We start from the raw sequence: 26,403 nt of genomic DNA, 5'->3' as shown, positions 1-26,403 counted from the left end.
TGTGGGAGTGTGGGAGGCTCTTTCTGTTTCTGCAGCCTCTTAAACTGCTGCTTGGGTGGCAGTGTGCATGGGTTCTTTTTTTAAAATATGTTTGAGCACGAGATACGATGGAAAATCTGGGGTGACCCTAATCCCTATTGCACTGGTTCCATGTTATACCTAGAGAGCCATGCCCCTGCTCTGAGCTCACTTCCTGTTCCTCGGGCAGGCCTGTCCATCCCAGTCCCACGAGGCCGCAAAGGGAAGAAGGTCAAGTCCCAGACTACTTTCGACGTCCAGAAAGCCGAGTGGATCCGCAAGTACAACCCCGACACCCTCTTCCAGGATGAGGGATACAAGAAGCACCTCAAGCACCAATGCAACAAGTAAGGATGGGATGCAATGCAAAGGGATCTTATTTTGACACACTGGTACAGCTAGCAAGAGCAGGTCCCTCCCCCCCACTTTAACTCTCAAACCCATTCCAACTGTTCCTTCGGAATAGAGAGAAGCCCCATCACAGCGCCATTGTAGTAGAGAAATAGTTGCAGGTGCTTTGCTCCCATCCCCAAAGCTATAGCTTTGCAAACTGCTTGGTTTCTCAGGGCGTGGCTGGCTGCAGTCCATCCCAAAAACCACAATTGCATACAGTCGTACCTTGGAAATCGAATGGAATCCATTCCAGAAATCCGTTCGACTTGCAAAATGTTTGAAAACCAAATCGCGGCTTCTGATTGGCTGCAGGAAGCTCCTGCAGCCAATCTGAAGCCACAGAAGCCCCATCGGACGTTCGGCTTCCAAAAGAACGTTCGCAAACCAGAACACTCACTTCTGGGTTTGCGGCATTCGGCGGCCAAAACGTCCGAGTTCCAGGGTGTTCGGGATCCAAGGTACAACTGTAGATTTAAGTTGGAGTGGTAACATGACATGATTTCTCAAGGGTTGCTCCCCTCTAGGGAAAATGCACATGGTGCCTTTGCAATCAGCTTTTAGGTGGCAGCCTAAGACATTCCTGTTTCCCCAGACATTTGGTGGTTAATTTCCACCCTGTTTGCAGTGTCCATCTTTTAATCAGGTGTGTGTAGGATTTGCCCTTTTTATAGCATTGGTTTGATGAGCGCTTTTAGTAAATACTTCCGCTATATTGTATTTCTTCCTTGCTTTCCTTTTTGAATGTGAGCTAGGTATACTTTTATGGCTCTGCTAGGCACTTTCAGACTTTTTTTCTGAGGAAGACGATGAATAAATCTAATGAGTATTAGTGGTAGTGCTGTCCCCATTGCCCTTTCTCTTCTGATTTTTTTTTTCTGCCTGCAGAAAGAAAAATGTCAAATGAGATAGCTTACGGGTTTTCTCCAATCTTTAGCATGTGTATTCCTCCTCCCTGCCACCAGACTGCAATCCATATGTTTTCAGACTGGAACAACAACAAAAAGATTATCACTGTCCTCTTCCAGTTCCCTAGGAGAGAGAGAACAAGGGCAGAGTCTTTGATATTGTCAGGTATAGCTAGCAAAGGGCGCACAGTTCTTTCCTCCATCTTTCCCCACTTAAAGTCCTTGTTCTCTCCCCAGAGTTCTCCTACGTGTCCGTATGCTGTATTACCTGCGCCAGGAGGTGATTGGGGACCAAGCCGAGAAAGTTTTGGCAGGCACTATTTCCAGGTAATATTTCATTTACTTATAAGTTGCATTGGGCTGTGTGTGTGGTTTTTTTTAAAAAAACCTGCCTTTCCTCTTAAGCAGCTTTTAGAGTAGCCTGCATGTGTCTTCTGCAACTGTGCTTATCCTCATACAACAGCTCTGTGAGGCAGGCCAGGCTGAAAGATGATCCCCTAGTGAGTTTCATGGCTGAAACTCATCCCTGAAATGAGAGCTGTGGCTTCCTAGCATCCTTGTTTACAGATAGGAGTATAAGCAGATAAGAATAAGAATAGAATTGTAGAGCTGGAAGAGGGACCCCAAGGGGCATCTAGTCCAACCCCCTGCAATGCAGGAATCTTTTGCCCAACTTGAGGCTTGAACCCATGGCCGTCTAGTACAGCATCTCATTCTCCCAGTCACCAACCATGGGATGCCTACAAGCAACAAACTGAGTGCAAAAGCACTCTCTCTCCTTGTGATTCCCATTGTGGTAGCTAGTGATAGCCTTACCCTCCATGAATTTACCTGTAAAAACAAAATGTCACATCCCTCTTAAAGCCAATGCTTTTATGTTCACATCCACCCCACTTCCTGTTCTCTATGAACTTCTAATTGTATCTGTTCCCATAGACATTACACTTCCGTGAACCTGGCTGCCTCTGACGCTTTGTTTTCTCTCTCTCTGGTGTTTTTTTCTCTTCCTCTTCCCTCCTGCCTTTGCTGCACCCCCTTCCCAAATGTTGTTCAATCCTGCAGTGAAATCGACATGTGGTTCCCACTGGTGGACCAAGCAGAGGTCCCCACAGCCTGGTGGGATGCAGAAGCTGACAAGTCTTTGCTCCTTGGGGTCTTCAAACATGGTAGGTGCTGCTGCAGTACCATTCTGGGGAAGGAATCTGAGGTCACATCCTGTTTTGAGCTGCGCTCACAGTAGCATATGAAGGCTGCCTTGTCAAGACGATAGGTTCATTTATTTTATTTTTTTTAAATAAATGTTTATTAAAGTTTTACAAAACATAAAACTCATCATTTCACATAGATCGTTCCATTAATTAAAACCCACAGAAAAATCAAAAAACAAGAATAGATAACAAAAAAAGAAAAATAGAAAAAAGAAAAATCCACTTTAAACAGTTACTAAATTCCTTATCCCTCTGTCCTGACCTCCTCACATCCCCCTTTTTTGTGTTCCTCTTTATTCCAATCTAATTCAGCAAATTCAAACCCAACTTCAAACCATGCTTACAAATTATGTTTTCCTAATTATTATGTCCCAAATTTTCATTATCTTAGCCCATTCCTCATCTTATATACTAGGACATAATTTTATTCTGTTCATAGCCCCCTTCTCCTTTTTGAAAATTTACTTTTCATTCACATTTAACCAAATCCCACATGCCCTGTTACCTTCACTTCCCACATCATGTTAACACTCAAACACTTTGCAATATTTTTGTAAATAGTCCTTAAACTTTTTCCAGTCCTCTTCCATCAATTCTTCTCCCTGGTCCCGAATTCTGCCAGTCATTTCAGCCATCTCCATGTAGTCGATCACTTGCATCTGCCATTCTTCCACGGTGGGTAGATCTTGTGTCTTCCAATACTTGGCGAGAAGTATTCTTGCTGCTGTTGTTGCATACATAAAAAATATTCTGTCTTTCTTTGGCACCCGTTGGCCAACTATGCCCAGAAGGAAGGCCGACGATAGGTTCATTTAGATCAGTATGGTTGAAACAGCCCTACCTGGAGATGGCAGAAATTGAACAGATGCTCTACCACTAAACTATAGCCCTCATTTGTTTAGATGTTCGGGTTAGGATTATGCTCTACAGTTCTGCTACAGCCCTTCCTGTTCAGTGTCTTGCCTGATAGCAGGTTAATTCCCAGCAGTCTCGCCCCCTCCATTAAAATTCTATAGGCCACGTCCTTCCTTTCAGAGTTGGCGTGTGGCATTTGTTTTTCATTTTTATTAATTTTCAAAAAAGAAAAGGTTATGCAAGATTCTGCAAAACCAAACAGGATCTGGTGACATAGTTCATATGCAATGATATATCACTGTCAATCAGAGACATAAAATAACATCGAAATAAACAAACCACAGGTATTTGAACACATGGAAGGTAGCAGCTGGAACTATTCATAACATAGACATGACGGTTAAACAAGACAAGGTTACAAAACATGAACCCTGTTATACCAAGGGAAAGTAATTCAATGTTTATGGAGTGATGAGCAAGTGCTGTACGACTTGAGAACCAATAGGTTGGGTAGGGAGTTGTACGTTTGGTTCCCTTCCAAGTCTTCGATTCTATGATCATACGAAATATACGGGCAACTCTCAACATTAGTGATACTTGGAGGAGATCCATCAAAATAATTGCACGTTTCAAGTACTGTATTTTTCTGTCTATGAGATGCCCCCATGTATAAGACCCCCCCTAATTTTTGACATTATTTTTTAGGAAAAAAGCCTAGTCTTATACACTTTATTTAATATGATTAAATAAAGATGACAGTATTGAATCTAAGGTCCGTGGATCTTCTCTGAGATTGGGTGCAGGCAAACCCCGAAATCTCTCATCCCTCTGGCACCCCTTTCAGGCTACGAGAAGTACAACACCATGCGAGCAGATCCTGCGCTCTGCTTCCTGGAGAAGGCTGGTCGCCCTGACGAAAAGGCCATCGCCGCCGAGCATCGCCTGGATGTGGGAGAGGGGTGAGTAGCTGGTGCGGGGGGAGGGGGGGCCTGAAGAAGCACACCCATGATGACTTGCCATGCTAATACCGAGGCACTGGGTGTCCGTGAGTTCAGCTTGCTTCTCGCAGGAAGACCTGAGGTGTGTCTGTGTGAAGGGGATTGGAGGAGAGCTGAGATTGCAGCGGAAATGACGAACCAGTTCTCTCCCCTCTTTTGCTGGCAGGGTTGATTTCGACAAGGACTGCGAGGACCCGGAGTACAAACCAGTGGGAGGCCCCGCCAAGGAGCCGGATGATGAGGTGAGATCCTGAGCCAGCACAGTATGGGAGCCACAAACGTTGCTCCATGTCGCCCCCTTCACCTGGTTCCCAGCTTCTCGCAAAGGCTCTGAGCTCTACAGCCCCGTTAGTCTTAAACTGGTGATGGTGGCTGCCTATTTCTCCTAGAGGGGAAGTGGGAAGAGTGGCACTCTGCCCCACTTCCTCTTTCAGCTCTATGTGCTTTTCAGGGCTCAAATTAACTCTACTGGGTCCTTCTTTTGAAAAAGGAAGTGCATTTCAGGGTTCACTTTCTTCTCCTTCGGGGAGGAGAGGAATGACCAGTGGTGTTGGTGTTCAAAAATCTCGATGTGCCCACAGACTTTAAAAAAATAAAAAAGAAATATATTTCCCTCCCATGTATATTTTATAGATACTAAGCTAATATTAAGTTATTGGTTACATGTATTATACAACCAATGCACCTAATGGCAATAAAATCCAGAATAAAAATTTAAAAGATTACAAACAAGTAAGCAATATGACCACAAAATCAGATAAGAGCAGGGGAAAATGGCAGCAAAATTAAACTGGAAATACTGGTTCGAATGCAGAATAGCACATACCAAACAAATCAGCCCAGTAGGTCAGACATTAAAATGCAACAGATTTTGCCTGTTGATGGAAGGCCACCCAGAATTTGTATTAGGAGCTTGATTTTAAAAAAGGAATATATATTTTTAGGGGAGGGGGGTCTCTTTTTCATTTTGGTGGTATGTTCTGGGTGTGGCCCCTCTATGGTTGGAGTATCTAGTCAGAATAATTGCCCTTATTTCTGACACCAGTCTCTCTGCCGCAGGGTGACCCACTGATGATGATGGATGAGGAAATCTCTGTGGTGGACGGTGAAGAAGGTAAATACTTGCTGGCTGAAAGTGCTTGTCAAAGGAGGCGATGGAAACAATACTTTTTTGGGGGGGTAGGTGGGGTACTAGCTGTGTGTCGGCTGTGGTGCCAAGGGGGACAGGAATCGCCGTGACGCAGCTTGCGCCTTCCCTTCAGGTCAGCCGGGGAACCTGTTCTGGCCCCCAGCCTCGGCCATCACGGCTCGCTTGCGAAGGCTGATCACCGCCTTCCAGCGGAGCTACAAACGCGAGCAGCTCAAGATGGAGGCGGCGGAACGAGGGGACCGGCGGCGGCGGCGCTGTGAGGCCGCATTCAAGCTGAAGGAGATGGTGCGGCGAGAGAAGCAACAGAGGTAAAAGCTCTGGGCTTGGCTGCAAGGCTGCCGAGGGGCACGTCTTCACAGTAGCCTGGGCTGAGGTGACCCCCAGTTCCGGAGCCAGAAATGCTCAGGGCCCCTGAAACAGGCGTAGCGTTACTTCATGAAGATGATGGGGACATTGTGTTTAATAGGACTGCCACACCCAATTAAGTAAATCTTAAGGTTCAGTGCCAAGCACATATACCAAGGAGTAGGTACCATTGAGTTGGCTGGGACTTGCTTCTGAATAATCATGTTTAGGGTTACCCTGCTAGAGAGTTGGTTGGTTGGTTGATTGGATGGATTTGCATATAAGCAAAAAAATAAAAATCAGAATTGGGTGGTATACCTTTGGGTTATATTCTTGGCCAGGGAAACCCTACTCGTGAGTAGACCTACTCATTAATTTCAATGGGTCAACTCTGAGTAGGATTAGCCTTCGCTATAACCCTTTACTTTCTATTCTACTTTTTAGGGTGCCAATCTTTCCAGGGCAACAAGAAAAAAGACATAAAACAATAAAAAAGTTTTAAAAATACCAAATCCACCCATTCTTATTTTTATTTTTCAAAAACCCTCAAGCGTGCTCCAGGATGAACTGTTGAAAACCAGTAGGGATTATTCATAAAAATAATATTCAGTAAAAATACTAGAAGAGAGAGACGTTTTCAGTGCCCTTTGTCAAAATGGGGAGAGCATGGGGGCAGAATGGAACTCACAGGATGGGAGTTCTAAAAGTGTGGGATCACCAATGTGAATTTTTTTTTTGGGGGGGGGGACACTTGTCCCTGGTACCTGCCAGTGTGGGCTGATCTTCCTGATTTGTGAACCAGGAAGTGGTTGCTTAGCGCCGCCTCTGCATCAGCCAGCCAGTGGCTTAGGAGGGGGTGGAGACTTGGGATCAGTTTGGCTAGAGGTTTTCCTACAGAGACATCTAACGGGTTTGCTCTTCCCCAACCCTGCCTCTCCTCCAAAGGTGGACACGGCGAGAGCAATCTGACTTCTACCGCGTCGTCTCCACGTTCGGGGTGGAGTACGACCCAGACACCATGCGCTTCCACTGGGGCCGCTTCCGGGCCATGGCCCGGCTGGAGAAGAAGACGGACGAGAGCCTCGCCAAGTATTTCCACGGCTTTGTGGCCATGTGCCGGCAAGTGTGCCGGCTGCCTCCCGCAGCAAGCGATGGTTAGTACCTGGGGGCCACGGTGGGTGGGAAGTGTCCAACCCTCCACAACCAGATGGGCTACAACTCCCAGTACCCCTGGCCATTGACCAGGCTGGCCAAGGCTGATAGGAGTTGGAGTTCCAAAGACACCCAGAAGGCACAAGATTGAGATGTAAACTATAGAGTGGCTGGTCCAATCAGAGTTTGATCTGCCTTCCTTGCCATCTCTTGGCCTACAGGAATGTGCAGTTGTTTCTGTGGATGGTGAGCGGGAGGTCAGCCCTGGGTATAGTCTCTTCTTCCTTGCAGCTCCTTCAAATAATAGTCCTTGCCCGTTTGTGTTGCCTACCCACCTCCATCCCCAACTAGGGCTTCCATAGCAACATTGGAAACTGTCTTACACCGAGTCAGATCAGTATTGTTGGTACTGTATATATCAGTATATATATATACATCATTATTGTTGGTCCAGTACACCTGAAGGAGCGTCTCCACCTCCATCGTTCTGCCTGGACATTGAGGTCCAGCGCCAAGGGCCTTCTGGCGGTTCCCTTGCTACGAGAAGCCAAGTTAGAGGGAACCAGGCAGAGGGCCTTCTCGGTAGTGGCACCCGCCCTGTGGAATGCCCTCCCACCAGATGTCAAAGAGAAAAATAACTACCAAACTTTTAGAAGACATCTGAAGGCAGCCCTGTTTAGGGAAGTTTTCAATGTTTAATAGGTTATTGTATTTTAGTGTTCTGTTGGAAGCCACCCAGAGGGGCTGGGGAAACCCAGCCAGATGGGCGGGTTATAAATAATAATAATAATAATAATAATAATAATAATAATAATAATTATTATTATTATTATTATTATTATTATTATTATTATTATTATTATTATTACACAGTGGCCTGGCTCCCTAGGATTTAACGCAGGGGAAACCCCAGCCCTACCTGGAGAAGCTGGGGTTGAACCTGGACCCTTCTGCTTGCGAGGCAGATGAACCTGCATTGAACCTGGACCCTTCTGCATGCGAGGCAGATGCTCTCCTTCTGAGCTGCAGGCACTTCTGGCATGCTACTCTCTGGACTCAGCTGACTACCCCTCCTTTTTTCCTTTCCCTTTTTGAGTTTTCACCTACAGTGGTACCTTGGTTCCCTAACTCAATCCATTCTGGAAGTCCGTTTGACTTTCAAAACGTTCGCAAACCAAGGCACGGCTTCCGATTGGCTGATTGGCCCCAGAAACAATGCCAACAGCCGAAACAGACATTCGGTTTCCAAAAAAGTTCGCAAACCAGAACACTTCCGGGTTTGCGACATTCGGGAGCCGATTTGTCCGGGAGCCAAGCTGTTCAGGAACCAAGGTACCACTGTATTTGGAGAAGAAAATACAGCAGTAAATGCCAATGTCTTGAATTGCCAGGTGGATAAAACGAAAAGGTTAAATCTCAATGCCATTGGTTTTTTAGCACATGTACGCCATACATAAAATGCAATAAAATGAAGTCATGTAATCCCTACTTTAGCATGAGCTGGAGGGAGCATCTGTCCATGTGCCTCCCTCTTGTTAAGTAATACATCCTTCCCCCTTCTCCCTCCCAGAGTCTCCAGACCCGACACTGTTCATTGAGCCCATCACGGAGGAGAGGGCCTCGCGCACCCTGTACCGCATTGACCTCCTGCGGCGCCTGCGGGAGCAAGTCCTGTGCCACCCGCTCTTGGAAGAGCGCCTCGCCCTCTGCCAGCCCCCGGGCCCCGAGATGCCTCCCTGGTGGCAATGCGGGCGCCACGACGGAGAGCTGCTGCGTGGCGTGGCCCGCCACGGCCTCAGCCAGACCGACGCCACCATCATGCAGGACCCGGACTTCTCCTTCTTGGCCGCTCGACTCAACCACATGCACAGTCGGGCGGGGAGCACAGGGACGCTGCTGCCGCCACCCCCGCCGCCTCCCCCGCCACAGCCTTTGGGGCTGCCTCTTTCCGGGGCTGCCGTGGTGACAGCGGCCGCTCCTCCTGCCCCCCTGCTCTTGCCGCCGCCCTTGCATGAGCTCCCCACTCCGCGACAGCAGCCCACAGCCCTCCCCATTAAAGTTGAATCGGTGGACGACTCGGACTCGGAGCTGGACCTCAGCAAGATCTCCGCTTCTTCGTCTTGCTCTTCTACTTCGGGGTGCTCAGATGATAGTGACGGTGAGGAATTTCCCCAAGGGGTTTTCTGCCCCCCCCCTTTCATCCTCTGACCTCTCCACTGGAAGATGTGAATCCCCACCTGTTCTTCCATTGTGGAAATCAAGATGGGTGTACAGAAGGGTCCCCAGTGGTGTCCTGTTTAGGCACAGACCAGCAAAGGTGGCTTCTTATTTGCACTCAGACCCATGCCCTTTCAGAAACGATTGCACGCCACAGTCACCCTGCATGCGTCCTTCCTGGGGCATTACGGCGTGTCGGATTTTCCTACTCTCAAATTTCCAAAACGAGGGGTGCTAAAAATCGGGAAGCACAACTTGGGTATTCAAAATATATTTTGGCTAAATGAAGATAAATTAGTTTTGCTTGGCAAGTAAGACGTGTGTGAATCATTACAAATGTACAATTTGTACATTACAATTGCCAAGTACTTGCAGTTACAATATTAAAATTATTTTTATTATCACCTGAGTTCTTCAGAAGGTCAAATTAACATTCTTTGGTTTTCCAAAAGCAGTTTTATGTGCTTCTTCATCAAATGCAGGCATACCAAGCTAAACGTTGTCCAGTCACAAAAATAATAGCAGATTTGAATTCCCCACACCCCAAAACATATTTGAAAGACCGCTCGCTGAGGAAATGTGCAAAGGTTAACGTTTATCCCACTAAAATGGCATGCCTTGCTGGGGGTGGCCCCATGCTTTTTCATTCCAGCTATTGCACTGTCTCCACTAGGTAAAGAGTGTTCCCATCTTCAGGCAGCACAAAAAAAAGCCCCTCAACCAGGCTTTGTGTAGGTTGACATCTCTGCCTGTTTTCATTATGTGTTTCTCCATGGCGGCACCTCTCAGGCTCTTTCTCCCCCTCCCCCCGGTCTTCTTCCCTGCCAGGCGAAGAGGCCTCTTGCGGTGCGAAGCTGTTTGAGGAGGAAGAGTCGTCGCTTCTCTCTCTGCCCACCTCCCACGAGGGCAACTCCCCACAGCCCAGCGCCTCTGACCTGCTGTTGCAGGAGCGCCAGCGGGCCCACGAGTGGCCAAAGGTAACAGGCTGAGCAGAGGGAGGTGCTTTGTGGCTCTGTAAGTTGTGCTGGAGTGTCGCTGTGGGTTAAACCACAGAGCCTAGGATTTGCCGATCAGAAGGTCGGCTGTTCAAATCCCCGCGACGGGGTGAGCTCCCGTTGCTCTGTCCCAGCTCCTGGCAACCTAGCAGTTCGAAAGCACCTCAAAGTGCAAGTAGATAAATCGGTACCGCTCCGGCGGGAAGGTAAACGGCATTTCCGTGCGCTGCTCTGGTTCGCCAGAAGCGGCTTAGTCATGCTGTCCACATGACCTGGAAGCTGTACGCCGGCTCCCTCGGCCAGTAAAGCGAGATGAGCACCGCAACCCCAAAGTCGGCCACGACTGGACCTAATGGTCAGGTGTCCCTTTGCCTTTACCTTTAAGTTGTGCTGGAGTGGGGGACAAGCTCCATCTAAGTGCATCCCGAATTGGATCGCCAGGGGTCCAGGGCACGGATGAGGGAATCTCAGGCCGAAGAGCCAAGCTGTACAGCACTCCAGGCCCCTCTTCTCTGGCCCATAGGGACTCTTCCCCAGCTCACATCCTCTTTTAAGTGTCTTTTCCCTGGCTGGAATGTGTCTTTGGACTCTAGCATTGTTTTCCTGCTTGCCTGGCTGAAAAAATCAGAGTGTTGGGGGGGAAGTGAGGGGGTGTAGGAACTAGCATAGGCTAGTCCAACCCACTGAAATGTGAGAATATGCAGCTGTCCCTCGTGGGGATTGAACCTGCAACCTTGGTGTTGTTGTTGTTGTTTAGTCGTTTCCGACTCTTCGTGACCAGAGCACGCCAGGCACTTCTGTCTTCCACCTCCTCCCGCAGTTTGGTCAATCTCATGCTGGTAGCTTCGAGAACACTGTCCAACCATCTCGTCCTCTGTCGTCCCCTTCTCCTTGTGCCCTCCATCTTTCCCAACATCAGGGTCTTTTCCAGGGAGTCTTCTCTTCTCATGAGGTGGCCAAAGTATTGGAGCCTCAGCTTCACGATCTGTCCTTCCAGTGAGCACTCAGGGCTGATTTCCTTCAGAATGGAGAGGTTTGATCTTCTTGCAGTCCATGGGACTCTCAAGAGTCTCCTCCAGCACCATAATTCAAACACCTTGGTGTTACCAGCACCCAACTCTTAACCAACTGAACTATCTGGTCATGGCCGTTCCCGTGTTGTTTTTTAGGCTGTTGGAAGTGGACCAGTCAGTGGGAAAGTATCTAACTGAATGCTCGCACATCTTTTTCAGTGGTTCCCAGTTCAAAGCACTGGCATTTGTCTTTTCAAAACCTTATGCCAAGGAGTGGGGAACCTTTCGTCCTCCCAGATGTTGCTAAACTACAAGTCCCATCAGCCCCAAGAAGCATGGCCAGTGGCCCAGAGAGTGTAGTTCAGCAACATCTGGCAGGCTAAAGGTTCCCCACATTTGTCCTACACAACTTAGGGTCAGGGTACCAAAGGGAACACCTGCCTCTGTCCCAGCTTGTCCATGTGAAGGAGAAAACTCAAAAGCTGCATTTTCTCAAAGACTCCATTTTCTTGGTAGTTTTTATCTTAGCATAACTGTGTGAACTCGCACTAACCCTTCCCCGTGGGGAGGGGGGGACTCAGTTTAAAGATAATAACCATAGCAGCCAGTACTCTGGCCCCCTGGAGGAATGCAAGAAATCAGCTAGGCATTGCAGTTGCATTTAATCTTAAACTATTGAATAAGGGAGGACTGAACAATGTAGACAGCTAATGAATGAAGATGTTGATGAATGCATGCTTACTAAGAGTTATTCTTCATTGTCCTTAAGTTCAGTAATATATTATTAAAATGTGAAAGTTGGGGAGTGCGATTCAGAGGAGCGAAAAGATTGCCGATTGTCTTAGATTTGTTGAAGTGGGTTGTAACTGCTGTAGAATGCATTCTTGTGACCAGACTTGTACAAGAGTGCTGCTTATTTGTACGCCGTTGCAGTTGTCTTCTCATTTTGCAGGAAACTGTCCCTGCGTCCGCTTGTAGCAACAAAGGCCTAGTTTTCACTTAAAGCCCGTGTTTGTTTGGCATTCTATTGGGGACCCCCTAGTCAGCAGACATCTCTTTTTAAAACCTTTGTTTCGTGAGCCTGAGTCTGAGATGCAGCAACTGGTTACGAGAGAGAGGGCCTCCTGAGTGGTGGCACCCCAGTTTCACAAATTCTATCCCCTGCCAAGCAGATTTGGGTTTCCTTCAGCATGGTTCGTACATAGCCCTCCCAAGTCTGCCAGTGCCTAATAATCTGCCGTTCTCCGGAAGCTGCTCTAAGGTTGTGAATGAAACCGATGTTTGCATAGTTCCTGTAAGAAAAAATTATCCACAGACTGATTCCAGAGCGGCTTGCGAAGATCAGCAACGAGGCACGATAAGAAAATACAGCTCAGTAATAAGAAATGGGGTTTTTTTACTAAAAAAAAAATACTTTTATTTTGCTTTAAACAAATACAGATAAATATAAACAACCAAAATTACAAAAGAAAAATCTTTAAGAATAATAATGGAAAAAGCTAAAAAAACTACAAAAAATATCAAAGTACATGGCATAGAACATAAGCCATTAGGGAAAAGAAAAAAGAAAAATGAAAGAAGGGGGGGGGACAGAAAAAGAAAGGGGGGGAGAGGAAAATGAGTGAAAACACAAGAAGGCTTGTCTATTGTACACTTCCGTCAAGGTCACAACAGATCATTATTCTTATCAATTCTGTCTATCAACATTCCATAGAATCCCTCATCTTGGTATCAAGGAACATTTCCCTATGCGGTATCATTCTAAACATAACCAGGTCTTTATTGATGAACCCTTATCCACCAGATAATTATTTAAATGGGCTTCTGTCCCTAAAAGGGGAAGGGAGGGGGTTTGGGATGACCCAGTTTCCAGATGGAAGAGTGCCAAAGTGAACCTGGAGGATGTGCTCTGCCTGTGGTCAGTCCTGACAACCTCTTGTTCCTTTCCTTCTGCCAGGACCGAGTGCTCATCAATCGCATCGACTTGGTATGTCAAGCCGTGCTCTCTGGGAAATGGCCGACAGCGCAGCAGGGCCAGGTGGGATCCTGCCTCATGCAGGGAGAAGGCCTCCCCCGCCTGCACGGGGAGTACACCAGCTCTCCCATCCCCCACATCTGCCCCCTGGCATCGCAAGAAGAAGGGGCCGCCTCCTTCACCCGCCTCCGGCACAGTGGGCAAGAGAAGGAGTTTACCGTGCAGATCAAAGATGTGAGTGACAGCTGGGCTGAGGGTGGCAGAGCAGCCAATGTCCATCCGCCTGATGTTCAGGCTGGTGACATACGCCAGGGAGATTTGCCTGTGATGACTTGCCATGCTAATACCGAATCTCCCCTGATCAGAGCCGAGGCTTTGGTCCGGAGATGGATGAAGCAATTTCACTTTTTTGCACTGAGGCACCTCCGTTGTACGGCCTTTTTTTAAAAAAACAACCCTGTTGGTTAAGGATCAGTGGAATGAAAGAGAAGTGAAATATTGAAATCAGATTTTTTAAAAAAATAAAATACAGTAAACAGATGCTTTGCCAACTTAGTGCTCTCCAGATGTTAGTCTAAGGCAGTGTTTCCCAAACTGGTCTCCAGCTGTTTTCAGACTACAATTCTCATCATCCTTGACCACTTGTCTTGCTAGCTAGGGATGATGGGAGTTGTAGTCCAACAACAGCTGGAGATGCACGTTTGGGAAACACTGGTCTACAATAACTATCATTCTCCATGACCTGGTGGGAGATGCTGTTCATCAGCATCTGGGAGGGCACCAGGTTGGGGAAGCTCCTTTAGGGAAGCAGGCCTTGCTTTTGCCCTGGTCTCTGCCTTGGGCCTCATACTATTTTGGCCTTGCTTTCCCACTTGAAAAAGGAGCCATTATCAGTCTCTTCCCAGGGGGTTTGCCAAGGCTGAAGATGTAGCCAAGCCCTCCTTTGCAGTCCGGAAATGTCAAACGCAGGAGAGGTTTCCTTGGTTGATTTCACAATATACGAAACTGAAGTGGCCAGTTTTCTTCATACTTAATATTTTTGGGGAGCTGTGTCAATTCCCTCTGATCTAATGCTCAAAGGTACTCAATTTTAGGGAAGCATCAGTGGAGGAAGCGACGGAGAAATAGCCTTGCTTTCTGTTGAGGCTCAGTATAGATGGGAATTTTGGGTGGTGGGTGGAAGTACTTCCTGTAATCAAAGAATTAAAAAGTTGGAAGAGACCCTGGGGCTCATCTAATCCAGCCTCCTGCAATGCAGGAATATACAGCTGTCTCATACAGGGATCCCAATTCTTGCAAGGTTGCTTACAGGCTATGTTGAAATGCATTCATAAGATTACAGTTGCAAAGTATAAGAAGCATCAGAATCCTTCCCACAGGTGGCCAGGAGAGAGGGATGGAGGAGACAGTCTTACTGCAGAGTAAGCTGTGAGGTTGTCTTTGCCTGCCTCCCTTTTCCTTAAAGCAGATTTAGTCCCATACCTGCCCCCATCGTAAGTGCCGTCCTTGGGTCAAAAGCATTTCCCCACCCTTTTTTTATATATACATTTTTATTAATTTTTTAACATATTAATTCCTGTGTTCATACAACATAACTTCTCATCTTATACAATATTTTTGGACTTCTGTCAACGCCTCTGATGATTTCCCGTACTTTATCACTTATTATGCATTTCTTACTTTCATATTACCTTTAATTATCCTTAACTAATAATCCTCATTGTCTTTTTTGCAATATTTCAAATAATTCACCTTACAAAACTTCTTGCAAACCTACTAGCGTGATCTGTTCATCACAATTACTTTTCAAATAGTCCGTAAATTTACTCCCGTCTTCTGAGAATCTCTGGTCCCGCAGGTTGCGAATCCTTCTTGTTAGTTTATCTAATTCTGCATAGTCCATCAGTTTCATCCTCCATTCGGCATTTCCCCATCCTTGGCCTAACCTCTCATGATGTCCCTAGGAAGAGGGAATCAAGCTGACCTTCCAGAAGCACAAGCTGGTCCCCAACGGCACTATGCGCGACCGCCCCGCTCTCACTCAAAAGAAGAGCAGCAAAAAGATGGTGGAGGTAAGAGATGGGAGCTTCCAGAGCACGGGGAGTGGAGGGAAATGTTTTGGTGGGGCACCCTTCCTTTTCCTTTCCCATCTTACCATCTCTCTCGGGTCTCAGCTGGAGCTGCAGTGTCTGGAGGCGCTGAGAGGCCCCGATATCGACCTCGAGGCCCGTATCCCAGTGGTGAATAAGACTGACGGGACACTTTTGGTGGGTGACGCAGCCCCCCGGCGAGCTGACCTTGAGGTGTGGCTGCAGGCCCACCCAGAGTACGCTGTCGACCCTCGCTTCTTGGCGGTGAGTGTTTGCAGACTCCTCCTCCTCTCCTGCTTCCGGGTTTTTCAGACCTTCACGTTCCCTGCCCCAGTGAACAAGGGAGCTGAGTGGTAGGGCATCTGCCTTGCATACAGAAGTCACAGGTTCAGTCCCCATCATTTCCAGGTAGAGATCTCCCCTGTCTTGAATTCCTGGGCAGCCGCTGCCAATTAGTATGGATTGTACTGAACTGGAGGATCCCAGTGGTCCCTGGTCAAAGGCAGCTTCCTATGTTCCCATTTGTTCCACGCTCAACATAGTTTTCTGTCCCCAAGAGTGGCATGGCAGTAGTAAGAAACAAAAAGGACCATTGATAAAAACAACAATGCATGCAGATTCAACAGCAGCAGGTATTTTGAATACATGGTAAAATCAAAGAGGATTTTCATCAGTGAAAGAATGCTTTCATTAACAGTTCTTAAAAGCCAGGGAAATTGTCTATCTGGTGCCCAAATGATAGTACTAAGAACTCCAGGAACATAGCAAGCTTCCGCCTTTTACCAAGTCCAGACCCTTGCTCCATCTCATTCAGCTTTGTCCACACTGACTGGCAACAGCTCTCCACGGTTTCAGACAGGAGTTTCTCCCAGCCTACCTGGGGATACTGAGGATTGAACCTGGCACCTTTTGCTCTGCAGCTGAACTATGGCCCTAGGTAGGCCTCCTTGGATGTTAAGCCTCTCAAACACCTTTTCATTCCAACTTCGGGTGCCAGGCCTCCAAGACAACATTCGGCATGTCCATTTCTGGTTTCCTTGACTGGGATATTTACTCACTTATTACAGTTGTACCTTGGAAGCTAAACAGAATCCATTCTGGAAGTCCGTTTGACTTCCAAAACGTTGGATAACCAAGGCGTGACTTCCCATTGGCTGCAGGAGCTTCCTGCACGCAATCAGAAGCCGCGTCAGATGTTCGGCTTCCAAAGAACATTCGCAAACCGGAGCATTCACTTCTGGGTTTGTGGCGTTCGGGAGCCAAAACGTTCGACTCGCAAGGCACTTGGCTTCCAAGGTACGACTGTATTATCATTTATATCTTCTAATAATCTCAGGGTAGCACAAGTGGCTGTTCTCTCCTTTGCTCCCATTTTATCCTCACTGTGACCTTTTTTAGGTAGGTTGAGATGTTAAGACTGTCCCGATGCTCATTGATTTTAACTCCTTGAGATTTCCCTGTTGATCCAAGTAATTTGTGCTCTTTCTGCCTCTGCTTCCCGTCAGCATAGGGGATCCTGGTACAGATTACAATGCCCTCTTTCTGATAGCGGTCTGTAGAGGAGAGCCTGATTTTGTACAAAACAACTGAAACAAACCTTTTCTGGATCTCTAGGGTTCAGAGACACACGACCCACCCTTGCTCCGCGGGACAGTAACTAACTCTTATCTCTTTTTTCCTCTCGCCAGTACATGGAGGAGCGGCGGAAGCACAGGTGGCCTCGCTTTCCCAAGCCTGTTCCGATAGAGCCAGCCTGCCTGATGGGTCTGGAGCGGATGCAGGCAGCCAGCATCTCCGCTAACGGCAAGAAGGTGATTAAACTACAGGTGTTCCCTCTCGCTCTTTGCAGTGGCCCAGTCAGCTTCTCGAGCCAAGCAAAACAACTTGCTGATTCGCGAAGCTTTCAGCATATGCAGTGCAATTGCAACTTGGGCATGCTTACGCGGTTGGAATCACACAAATGCACAGAAGGCGGCGAGCTTAAAAGCACTTTTTGCGCAGGCGTGGAAGTAGCTTTTAAGCTCTCCACCTCGCTTACCAGAGATACTCTGGGATACTTGGTGGGCAATGCCCACTCAGCACAGAACTCAGGAAGGTAAGGTTGCTTATATACGCAGTTTTGTGTATATGTGCTACCCCCAGAACCTGACCCTCATGCAAGACACTGTCATGCTGCACTTGCAAGAGTCAAAAACAAATGTGTACGGGTGCATTAAACTTCTTTCTATATTATTTATGCATGCATGCAGTTTTTGATCACATTTGATTAGATTTGTTTTCATACATTCATCCTCTCCTCTCTGACTATTCATGGACTTCCCAACCTATCTTGGCATCCTATCTTACCCTCTTCGGTTTGCTACAACTCCTTGGAATTCCCCCTCTTTCCCCCTCTATTCTTAACTCTGTTTTGTTTGCTGGTGCTCATAAATCAATCCCTGCTTGTAGATTTATATTTATACCACTCCGTTTTAAATACCTTTCTAGTTGTTCCCACTCACTTATCACTGTCTTTCTGTATTTCTTTGGCCATCATAATGGCAAGTTCAGCATACTCTGTTAATTTAAACAACCACTGGTTTCTTTATTGCATTATCTGGAATTTCCTGTCCTATTATAGCTAGCAAAAAAGGCTTCTGGTTTCTTTCTATAGCCGTTCGGTAATAATGTGAGGCCAACATATAGTCCAAACAGATAACGATTGATCTCTTGAAACACTGGTCACTTAAAATTGAGCTTCTCTATACTCTCAGTTTTGAGTCTTGATTTTATTTGCTGTTAAAAATGGCAGCTGAAAAAACTCATGCCCTTCACAGTTTTGCTTTATGATTTTTAAAAAAAATAAAAATAAATACCAGTATGAGGAAGTTTTGCATTCTCCCTGGTGATCTGTATAGAGACATGCCCTACAAATGGCACGCATGAAGACAGTTTGAGGCAGGCAATAAAGATGAAAGGGAAGGGAATAGCTACTAGATTTTGCTTCATCCAAGTGTTAGAATCATGGAACTGTGGAGTTGGAAGGGATGCAAAGGGCCCCCTAGTTCCACCCCCTGCAACGCAATGTTGTATTTTCTTTCTCCCTAGAGCTTCCTGCCCGATCCCACCATGAACCGCCTCCTTCCCGGATCAGTTGGGGCCGAGAGTGCCCAGAAGCGGGGCCGCCAGACCCCCATGGAGTTTTCTAATATGATGGCTCTGATGGGTGCCGGGCGGGTCCAGCTGGGCGCCGCGGGGCCCCTCTCCTTGCACCACGCCCACTTCCAGGCCAGCACGGCCCACGGCTCTCCCTTACAGTACATGCCCTTTTCGACTGCCGCCGCTGCCGCCTCCGCCTCCGCCGCCTCGTCCTCCGCTGCCGCAGCCCTGCTCCACCCCGGCCTGGGCCACCCTGGCTACGCCACGGGTGCCTTGCACCTGGGCCACCCACAGGCCGTGGACGAGGACGACGAGGAAGACGAGATGGACGACTTGTCTCAGGGCTACGCCAGCTCGGAGCGGGACTTCTCCTTGCTCGACGACGACCCCATGATGCCGGCCAACTCCGACTCCAGCGAGGAGGGCGACGAGGAGGGCGACGACTGAGCATTTTTCGCGCCCGCAAATGGGCAGGACGCAAAACAGGGTCCAGTTGGCTGGGACTTAGCCGTCTCCTCATTGTTGAATTTGACAGGCCCAGGGACAGGCCAGTTGGGTTCTCCCTCGTTCCGACACACACGTGGCTTGCGGGAAGGGCAAAAAACAAAGAGGTTCCTTCCAGCCCGGGAAGGTCCGGTTAGGCAACCGCTCTCCTTGCGTGGCTTACTGTTTTTCTTTTTTTTAACAAAATATGGCTGTTGGTTTGGTTGGCGAGCCCTGCCGGCATTTGGTATCCATTGTGAAACTGTTCTTGTGAGCTGCAGTCTTGGTCTGCCTGGGCAGCAAGACCACAGCGGGAGCCCTGTCTAGTCGAGACGATCTGGGTATAGTTAGCAGCTCCTCTTCTCCCCCTGCCCCACTCCCCTTTTGGCTCTCCCCCCACAGCCTGTTCCATTTCTCTCCTGCCCTTCCTTCCCTCCCCCCTCCCTCTCCCCCCCACCCCAGGTTCATGTGCTGTAACATAAATGCGAAAAGAGGGTGGGGCCTCCCCCTTTCCTCCGTCCCCCTGTCTCCATGTGGGTGGGGTTTATATTTATAAATATGTAATATGTCTTGTGTAATATGGCCGAGGCTGTGGGGTTGAACTTGTGGGGGAGTCAAGTCACGGAGGGTGGGTTTTTGGGGGGTGGGGTGGCAAGGGGCTGTGGGGGGAAGAGAAGGTAGAGCTTCCTGTAGCTGGATTTCTCCTTTTTTTCTTTCATTTTTTAATAAAAGGAACAAAATGCACACACACACACGGGAGAGAAAAAAACCAATTCCACCCCCCCATCCTACTCCTCCATGCTGTTGTATCAATTGCATAAAAATCTTCCTGAGAATTGGGACGTGCATCTGTGTTGTCTGGTGTGTGTTTCTCTCTCTCTTCGTCCTTGCAAATAAAGAGTCATGCGAAGTCCAAGTAAAGCAGGCATGTCCAAAGTCCGTTTCGGGGGCCTAATCCGGCCCGCCAGTCAGTTTAATCCGACCCCTGTAGCAGTTTATTTCCTGGGGTAAAATCCCACCAAAAAATCTCTACAACTTCAATCCTTAAAAAAGAAAAGGTCAACAACTTTGGTTGGCCCTTTGGTCAGCCCTCACGGCCCTTCATTTCATCAAACCTGGCCCTCTTTGAAAAAAGTTTGGACACCACTGAAGTAAGACTTAGGATCTAGACAGCGCCCCCACTTCCTAAGAGATAGTACAGTGGTACCTCGGGTTAAGAACCTAATTCGTTCTGGAGGTCTGTTCTTAACCTGAAACTGTTCTTAACCTGAGGTATCACTTTAGCTAATGGGCCCTCCTGCTGCTGCCACACAATTTCTGTTCTCATACTGAAGCAAAGTTCTTAACCCGAGGTACTATTTCTGGGTTAGTGGAGTCTGTAACCTGAAGCGTCTGTAACCCGAGGTACCACTGTATATCTGTTTGGGACAACTCATACCTGTTTTAGTAGCAGAACTCATGCTTTGTACACTAAAGGTCCCAATTTCAGTCAAAGGCTTGGAGAAGGAAGATCAAACCCAGGGAAAGTGCTGCCAGGCAGTATACAATACAGAGCTAGACTGTCCAGCAGTCTGATTTGGTGTAAGTTAGCCTCCTGTGTTGTAACAACCTTTTTTTAATTATTATTTCATACCCTCAAACTCTCCCTACCAATTTGTTGGCATGCTTTCCAGGCAATAATGTCCACTGTGTCCTTCAGCACATGTGCCTAGGAGCATACTTCACAGTGCCCTGTTTTTGCTCTGATCCTGAAATGCCTACCCTCCATCAGAAGGGCCACAGCTCAGCAGAGGAGCATCTGCTTTGTGTGTAGAATGTCCCAGGTTCAATTGCCTCCATCTCCAAGTGGGGTTGGGAGAGATGTCTGCTGGGAACCTTGAAGACCCAGTGCCAGCCAGTGTCAACAATATCGAGTTTGATGGACCAGTGGTCTGACTCAGTATGACTTCCTGTGTTCCAATAGATGGATTGTAGCTCTCCCACTGAGAATTGGAATTGTAAAGGTGGGGGGGGGGGCTGAGGGTCATCTAGTTCAACCCCCTGCAATTCAGGAACATGCAGCTGTCCCATACGGCGATCGAACCTGCAGCCGTGGTGCTAGCAGCAGCATACTCTAAGCAGCTGAGCTATCCAGGCTGCTTCTCCCTTTAGAAAACAAACAAGCTGCAAGGATGATTTCTCAGCCAAGCAATTTTCCCATGCTGCCTCTTTTTTGCAAGTTACTGTAAGGTGTGAACTTGAGAGCCCTGTGGCATCAGGCCAAAGCATCCTGTTCTCACAGTGGCCAAGCAGTTGCCTATAGGAGCAGAACGGCATTCTCGGCTCTTGTGATTCTCTGCAGCTGGCAGAGCTGCCTCTTGACAGCTGTGGTGAAACACAGCTATTGTGGCTAAAAGTGTGAGTCTTCCATAGATTTATCTGATCCTCTTTGAAACTTTAGCTGTCAAATACGATGGTTTGTTTGGAACAATGGCTTGGATTCAAGACAGAATATTTATCCATCCCTCCTTTTGCTGGCTACCTGCACCAGTTCAGGCATAAAGCACCTTGAAAGAAGGGACCCTGAGCCAAAACGTGTGATCAGCTATTTGAGCCCAGGATCTCGCATGCAGAGTCCAAATATGGCTTATAGTTGTTGCTCATGACTGGTTCAGTCCCTGGCATCTCCATGTAGGGCTGGGGAAAAGACCCCCATCTGAAATTGTGGAGAGAAACTGACAGTCGCTATAGGCAGTGGTGGAGAACTGCCTTACTAGGGCAGCTAGCTTTGAGCTTAACACTTTTATTTTCCCACCCTGCCCCACCCCAAGCCCTGATCTGCCTTTAAGAGCTAGCTAGCATAACGCTTCTAACGGAATGAGCTAGACCCTGTTGTTGTTTAGTCGTGTCCGACTCTTCGTGACCCCATGAACCAGAGCACGCTAGGCACTCCTGCCTTCCACTGCCTCCCGCAGTTTGGTCAGACTCATGTTTGTAGCTTCGAGGACACTGTCCAACCATCTCGTCCTCTGTCGTCCCCTTCTCCTTGTGCCCTCCATCTTTCCCAACATCAGGGTCTTTTCCAGGGAGTCTTCTCTTCTCATGAGGTGGTCAAAGTATTGGAGCCTCAGCTTCACAATCTGTCCTTCCAGTGAGCACTCAGGGCTGATTTCCTTCAGAATGGATAGGTTTGATCTTCTTGCAGTCCATGGGGCTCTCAAGAGTCTCCTCCAGCACCATAATTCAAAAGCATCAATTCTTCGGCGATCAGCCTTCTTTATGGTCCAGCTCTCACTTCCATACATCACTACCGGGAAAACCATGGCTTTAACTATATGGACCTTTGTTGGCAAGGTGATGTCTCTGCTTTTCAAAGTTCAAGCAGCAAATACATTGGTGTTTTCGTTTGGTTAAAAATGAGGTGCCAGCGTTCATCGCTTGATAAAAGAGCTGTGGGTGCCAGAACACAACAGGTGCCATGGACTAAAAATAAAAATTATGGCACTTTGTACACACACTAAGCACTGGCTTTTAACGGACAAAGGAGTGTTATAAGAATTCTAAGGTCTCAAATATAGAATAAATATTAATAAATGCACACACATCTAAATATATAAATCATGTGTCTGAAATAGGAGAGCAATCCTGAAGCCGTTTTGACTCTCCCAATGACCCCAAATATTCCTCTGCAGTAAGGGAGGCAAATGGGGAAAGCCTTCCCATTGTCTTTTCACTTACAAATCCTGTTTTAACGGCATATTTGTGTATGAATAGGGTGAGCCTGTGACCTGGATTCAGGAGCTAAAGAATGGCCAGGTAATGCAATCAGGGACCATTTTTAGGTATCCTAGCAGACAGGATTTCTGCTGTAGACCAGCTTCCTGTGATAGATGGATGATTTTGGGGTGTTCTTTGACTAAGGGGGTTGGACAATGTCAAAAATCTTTAAAGGTTCCTGCACACTTTTGTTCATGTTCTCTCCCTCCTTGGAAGGAGGGGAGGGAACTCTGAGGAAACAGAAAAATATCTGCCTTGTTTTCTACTGGATCCTGCCTCCATCCATTCTTCTCCGACCGATCATGGACTTAAGGGACTCAAGAGTCCCATGAGGAATTTGGCAGCAAAAGCCAAACCCCAGTTTTTACATCAGGAGCATTATTATTGCCTTGGGTGTGCTTGTAGCCAATTTTTATCTAGGCTAGGGACCTAATCATCTGCCAAAACCAGAGCATAGCCTCCTTTTTGCTTTCACTACACATTCTTACAGAGATGGAACGTGGCAAGCTTTTCGTCAACCAGCCATATGCTCTTGTGCATAGACTTCATTTTACGTCTGTTTTTATCATACTTACTCTTATTTTGAGGGCAAATTTTGTTTTGAAGAACTCTCCTGTGGGTGTCTTGACCGTCAGCTCTGTCAACTGCAGCCAACAGCTTGAGCTTTTCCTGGGCCAGTGCTGGCAGCTTTTTGGACACCGTTGACAGAATTTTCTCGAAGAGAAGTTATAGGCTAAGGTCTTCCAGTGGTAGAAACTTTGGCCCAGATTTCAGTTGGATACCATTGGTTTTGGCAGAGATGGTTTTGCAGGATATCTAGCAGTTCCTGTAAAGCAGGCTTGGAGAAATGGTTGGCCTTCTTGCTGTAGCTGAACCACACTTCCCATCAGTAGCCTGGCCAAATGATGGGAGCTGTAATTAAGCAACAGCTGGAAGGTCAGACGTTCCCTACACCTGATGTAAAGTGAGCAATGAGTCTCTCTCCACCACCCAATCCACCTCTTCTGCCCTACTTTACTCAGATGTTTGCTTCTTCCTTTACATTTGTAGATCAAAACAAAACATCAATATTTTAAGACAATCTCGTATCCAAATGATTAAGAGGTCGTAGAAGTTTATAAAATTTGTGCATGCCATGTTGGAAGTGGATAGAGACCTTTTTCTCCCTCATAATACAGTGGTACCTCGTGTTAAGTACTTAATTCGTTCTGGAGGTCTGTTCTTAACCTGAAACTGTTCTTAACCTGAGGTACCACTTTAGCTAATGGGGCCTCCCATTGCTGCTGTGCTACTGCCGCACGATTTCTGTTCTCTTCCTGAAGCAAAGTTCTTAACCCGAGGCACTATTTCTGGGTTAGTGGAGTCTGTAACCTGAAGCGTATGTAACCCGAGGTACCACTGTACTAGAACTTGACATTCGATGACACTAAATGTTGGAAGGCGGCTAGACGAATTCACGGAGGAGAAGGCTACGCTCTGCCATCATTCACAGCCACCAATGCTTCTGAATACCAATTGCTGGGAAGCGCAGAAGGGAAGGAGAGTGCTCTTGTGCTTGACTCCTGCGGGAATAGATGGCCCAATGGCCTGATCCAGTAGGAGTGGCCTGTGTTCTCAAGAAAAGCCTGCTGGCCCAAGCCAAAAGCCCATCTATTCCAGCATCCTGTTCTGACAGTGGGCAACTAGATACCTTTGGCAGGACCATAAACAGGACCTGAGCACCACAGCACTGTTCTCCTCCCGCTGTTTCAAGCAACTGGCATTTGCACTGTTTTACCTCCCTCTTCTTTCCCTTGGCACTGTAACCAAATGGTTATGATCGGTAATGCTTTTTGGAGACAGCCGTGCAGGCAGTTTTTAAAATACTGCTCCCCTTGCAAAAGGCTTTCTAGTGTCCCAGAGGTGCAAATCTCTCTCCCCTTGTTCTGCTTTGCCACCTGGAAACACAAACCCTCCAAGTATCCCTGTTTTCCAGGGACAGTCCTGGATTTACAGAAGCCACCCCAGTTTCTGATTCAATCCTGGAGTGTCCCACTTTTCCTTAGTACATCCCCATTTCCATCAGAGAAATGCTGGAGGGCATGGTAAAGGTACGCCTGACCATTAGGTCCAGTCGTGACCGACTCTGGGGTTGCGGCGCTCATCTTGCTTTATTGGCCGAGGGAGCCGGCGTACAGCTTCCGGGTCATGTGGCCAGCATGACTAAGCCGCTTCTGGCGAACCAGAGCAGCACACACCTTCCCGCTGGAGCGGTACCTATTTATTTACTTGCACTTTGACGTGCTTTCGAACTGCTAGGTTGGCAGGAGCAGGGACTGAGCAACGGGAGCTCACCCCGTCGCGGGGATTTGAACCGCTGACCTTCTGATCAGCAAGCCCTAGGCTCTGTGGTTTAACGCACAGTGCCACCCGTGTCCCCAGGAGGGCATGGTAGAGCATCCCTATTTTCCTCAGATAAATGTTGGAGGATATGGTGTTCTCCGACCCCAAACCAAGGAGATAAGTAACTAAAAAACCCTGCATATGGAAGTTGTTTAATGTTTTATTACCTTTTTGTAAATTCTGGAAGTTGTTCGGAGTGGCTGGGGCAACCTCGTCAGATGGGCAGAGTACAAATAATCAAATTATTATTATTGTTATTATTATTATTATTATTATTATTATTATTATTATTACAGAAGGATGTCCCTATTTTCATCTGCGAAATCTTGGCAGGTATGGAATCGCTGTACAACACTTGGAAAGGAGCAACCGTGTAATGAAGGCCACGATGACGTAACTGGACAGCAAATGAGGTTAACTGGTCGTGTACTATTTGCAATGCTGAGCGCTCTGCTCGGTTGTGCTCCTGCACATGCGCTCTTCCGGCCAAATGGCCAGCTGGCGGGACCTGAAACCCGCGCGGTGATTTGATTGTGTCAAGCTGATCAGAGAGCCACGAAAAAGTAGCAAGCCATCTCGCTGTTTGGATATGGAACTTCCGGGTTCACATGAGAAGCCATTTTTCAGCAGCTCCCCGCGAGAGGAAATGGTAGCCGCTTATAGGAAGCAGTGGACAAATTCCGAATTTCGCCGTAGTCTTAGTTGCGGGACCCAAGAAGCCCAGAACTTATACTGAGTCAGACCCATGGCCCGCATAGCTCTTGCCTTACCTACCTCTCGGCTTGCAAAAGAGTGGCGGGCGACGGACCCTGCAATGCACTTTTAATATTACAGGTTATTCTAGCCAAAAGGTCACCCATTGTGACACCCCGTAAGATTACAGCAAAATTAAGTTTTAGCAGCGACTTCTTTACAGGACCCCAGGTCCAGTATTCGGTCGCTTTTGAGAAACCTTCAGCTTCATTGGCTTGTAGGGAAACTTGATGGAAATTATAAGCTCTTATTTAAAATATAATGAACGGATCAAACTGGGTGGGGAAAGACGCGAGTTATGGAAGAGTAGGAGCTCGTCTTGGCTTCCGCCTTTTGGCGTTTGTTTGTTTTGGGTGGAGGGGTTGAATAGGGAAGTTGCTTCTGTCCCAATCATAGCTACAGCAAAATCCTAAAACAATTCATTGCTATCTGTAGATAGCAAGGAAGGTTGGGGGAAGTCATATCGACCTCGGAAGTTCAAGCAGATGTGTCACTTTATCATCTTATCTCTAAGGGATCGAGAGGAGCAGCGTAGGCGGGGCGCGGGAAAGGCTCACGCGACCGCCGCTACTAAGAT

At 47.5% G+C, this 26,403-nt stretch overlaps 1 protein-coding gene and 2 non-coding genes across 6 annotated transcripts in view; all 3 read left to right on the top strand.

Annotated features, from left to right (window-relative positions):
* The window catches only part of CHD8 (chromodomain helicase DNA binding protein 8), a 65,891-nt gene extending 46,120 nt beyond the window's left edge, over nucleotides 1-19,771 (top strand). For 3 of the 4 annotated variants that reach the window (XM_053360592.1, XM_053360594.1, XM_053360593.1), the window contains 15 exons: nucleotides 164-365; nucleotides 1,554-1,643; nucleotides 2,379-2,482; nucleotides 4,224-4,338; nucleotides 4,544-4,619; nucleotides 5,437-5,491; nucleotides 5,640-5,835; nucleotides 6,818-7,026; nucleotides 8,595-9,182; nucleotides 10,070-10,218; nucleotides 13,207-13,458; nucleotides 15,189-15,296; nucleotides 15,399-15,578; nucleotides 17,003-17,125; nucleotides 18,402-19,771. In XM_053360592.1, the coding sequence (XP_053216567.1) occupies nucleotides 164-365; nucleotides 1,554-1,643; nucleotides 2,379-2,482; nucleotides 4,224-4,338; nucleotides 4,544-4,619; nucleotides 5,437-5,491; nucleotides 5,640-5,835; nucleotides 6,818-7,026; nucleotides 8,595-9,182; nucleotides 10,070-10,218; nucleotides 13,207-13,458; nucleotides 15,189-15,296; nucleotides 15,399-15,578; nucleotides 17,003-17,125; nucleotides 18,402-18,899 (2,945 nt within the window). In that variant the 3' untranslated portion in view covers nucleotides 18,900-19,771. The remainder of the gene's footprint in view (nucleotides 1-163; nucleotides 366-1,553; nucleotides 1,644-2,378; nucleotides 2,483-4,223; nucleotides 4,339-4,543; nucleotides 4,620-5,436; nucleotides 5,492-5,639; nucleotides 5,836-6,817; nucleotides 7,027-8,594; nucleotides 9,183-10,069; nucleotides 10,219-13,206; nucleotides 13,459-15,188; nucleotides 15,297-15,398; nucleotides 15,579-17,002; nucleotides 17,126-18,401) is intronic. The other variant, XM_053360595.1, reaches the window with a different exon arrangement.
* LOC128401086 (small nucleolar RNA U6-53/MBII-28) lies at nucleotides 4,380-4,463 on the top strand. The gene has a single exon (XR_008327434.1). It is a non-coding gene; the product is annotated as a small nucleolar RNA U6-53/MBII-28 (small nucleolar RNA).
* Nucleotides 13,544-13,647, top strand: LOC128401087 (small nucleolar RNA U6-53/MBII-28). Its single transcript, XR_008327435.1, has one exon. It is a non-coding gene; the product is annotated as a small nucleolar RNA U6-53/MBII-28 (small nucleolar RNA).
* Nucleotides 19,772-26,403: the final 6,632 nt, after the last annotated feature.

This window comes from Podarcis raffonei, chromosome 13 (assembly GCF_027172205.1).
Source record: "Podarcis raffonei isolate rPodRaf1 chromosome 13, rPodRaf1.pri, whole genome shotgun sequence".
NCBI classification, from domain to species: domain Eukaryota; kingdom Metazoa; phylum Chordata; class Lepidosauria; order Squamata; family Lacertidae; genus Podarcis; species Podarcis raffonei.
Note: the sequence above shows the minus strand (reverse complement) of the source record. Positions and strands in the feature narration are given on the sequence as shown.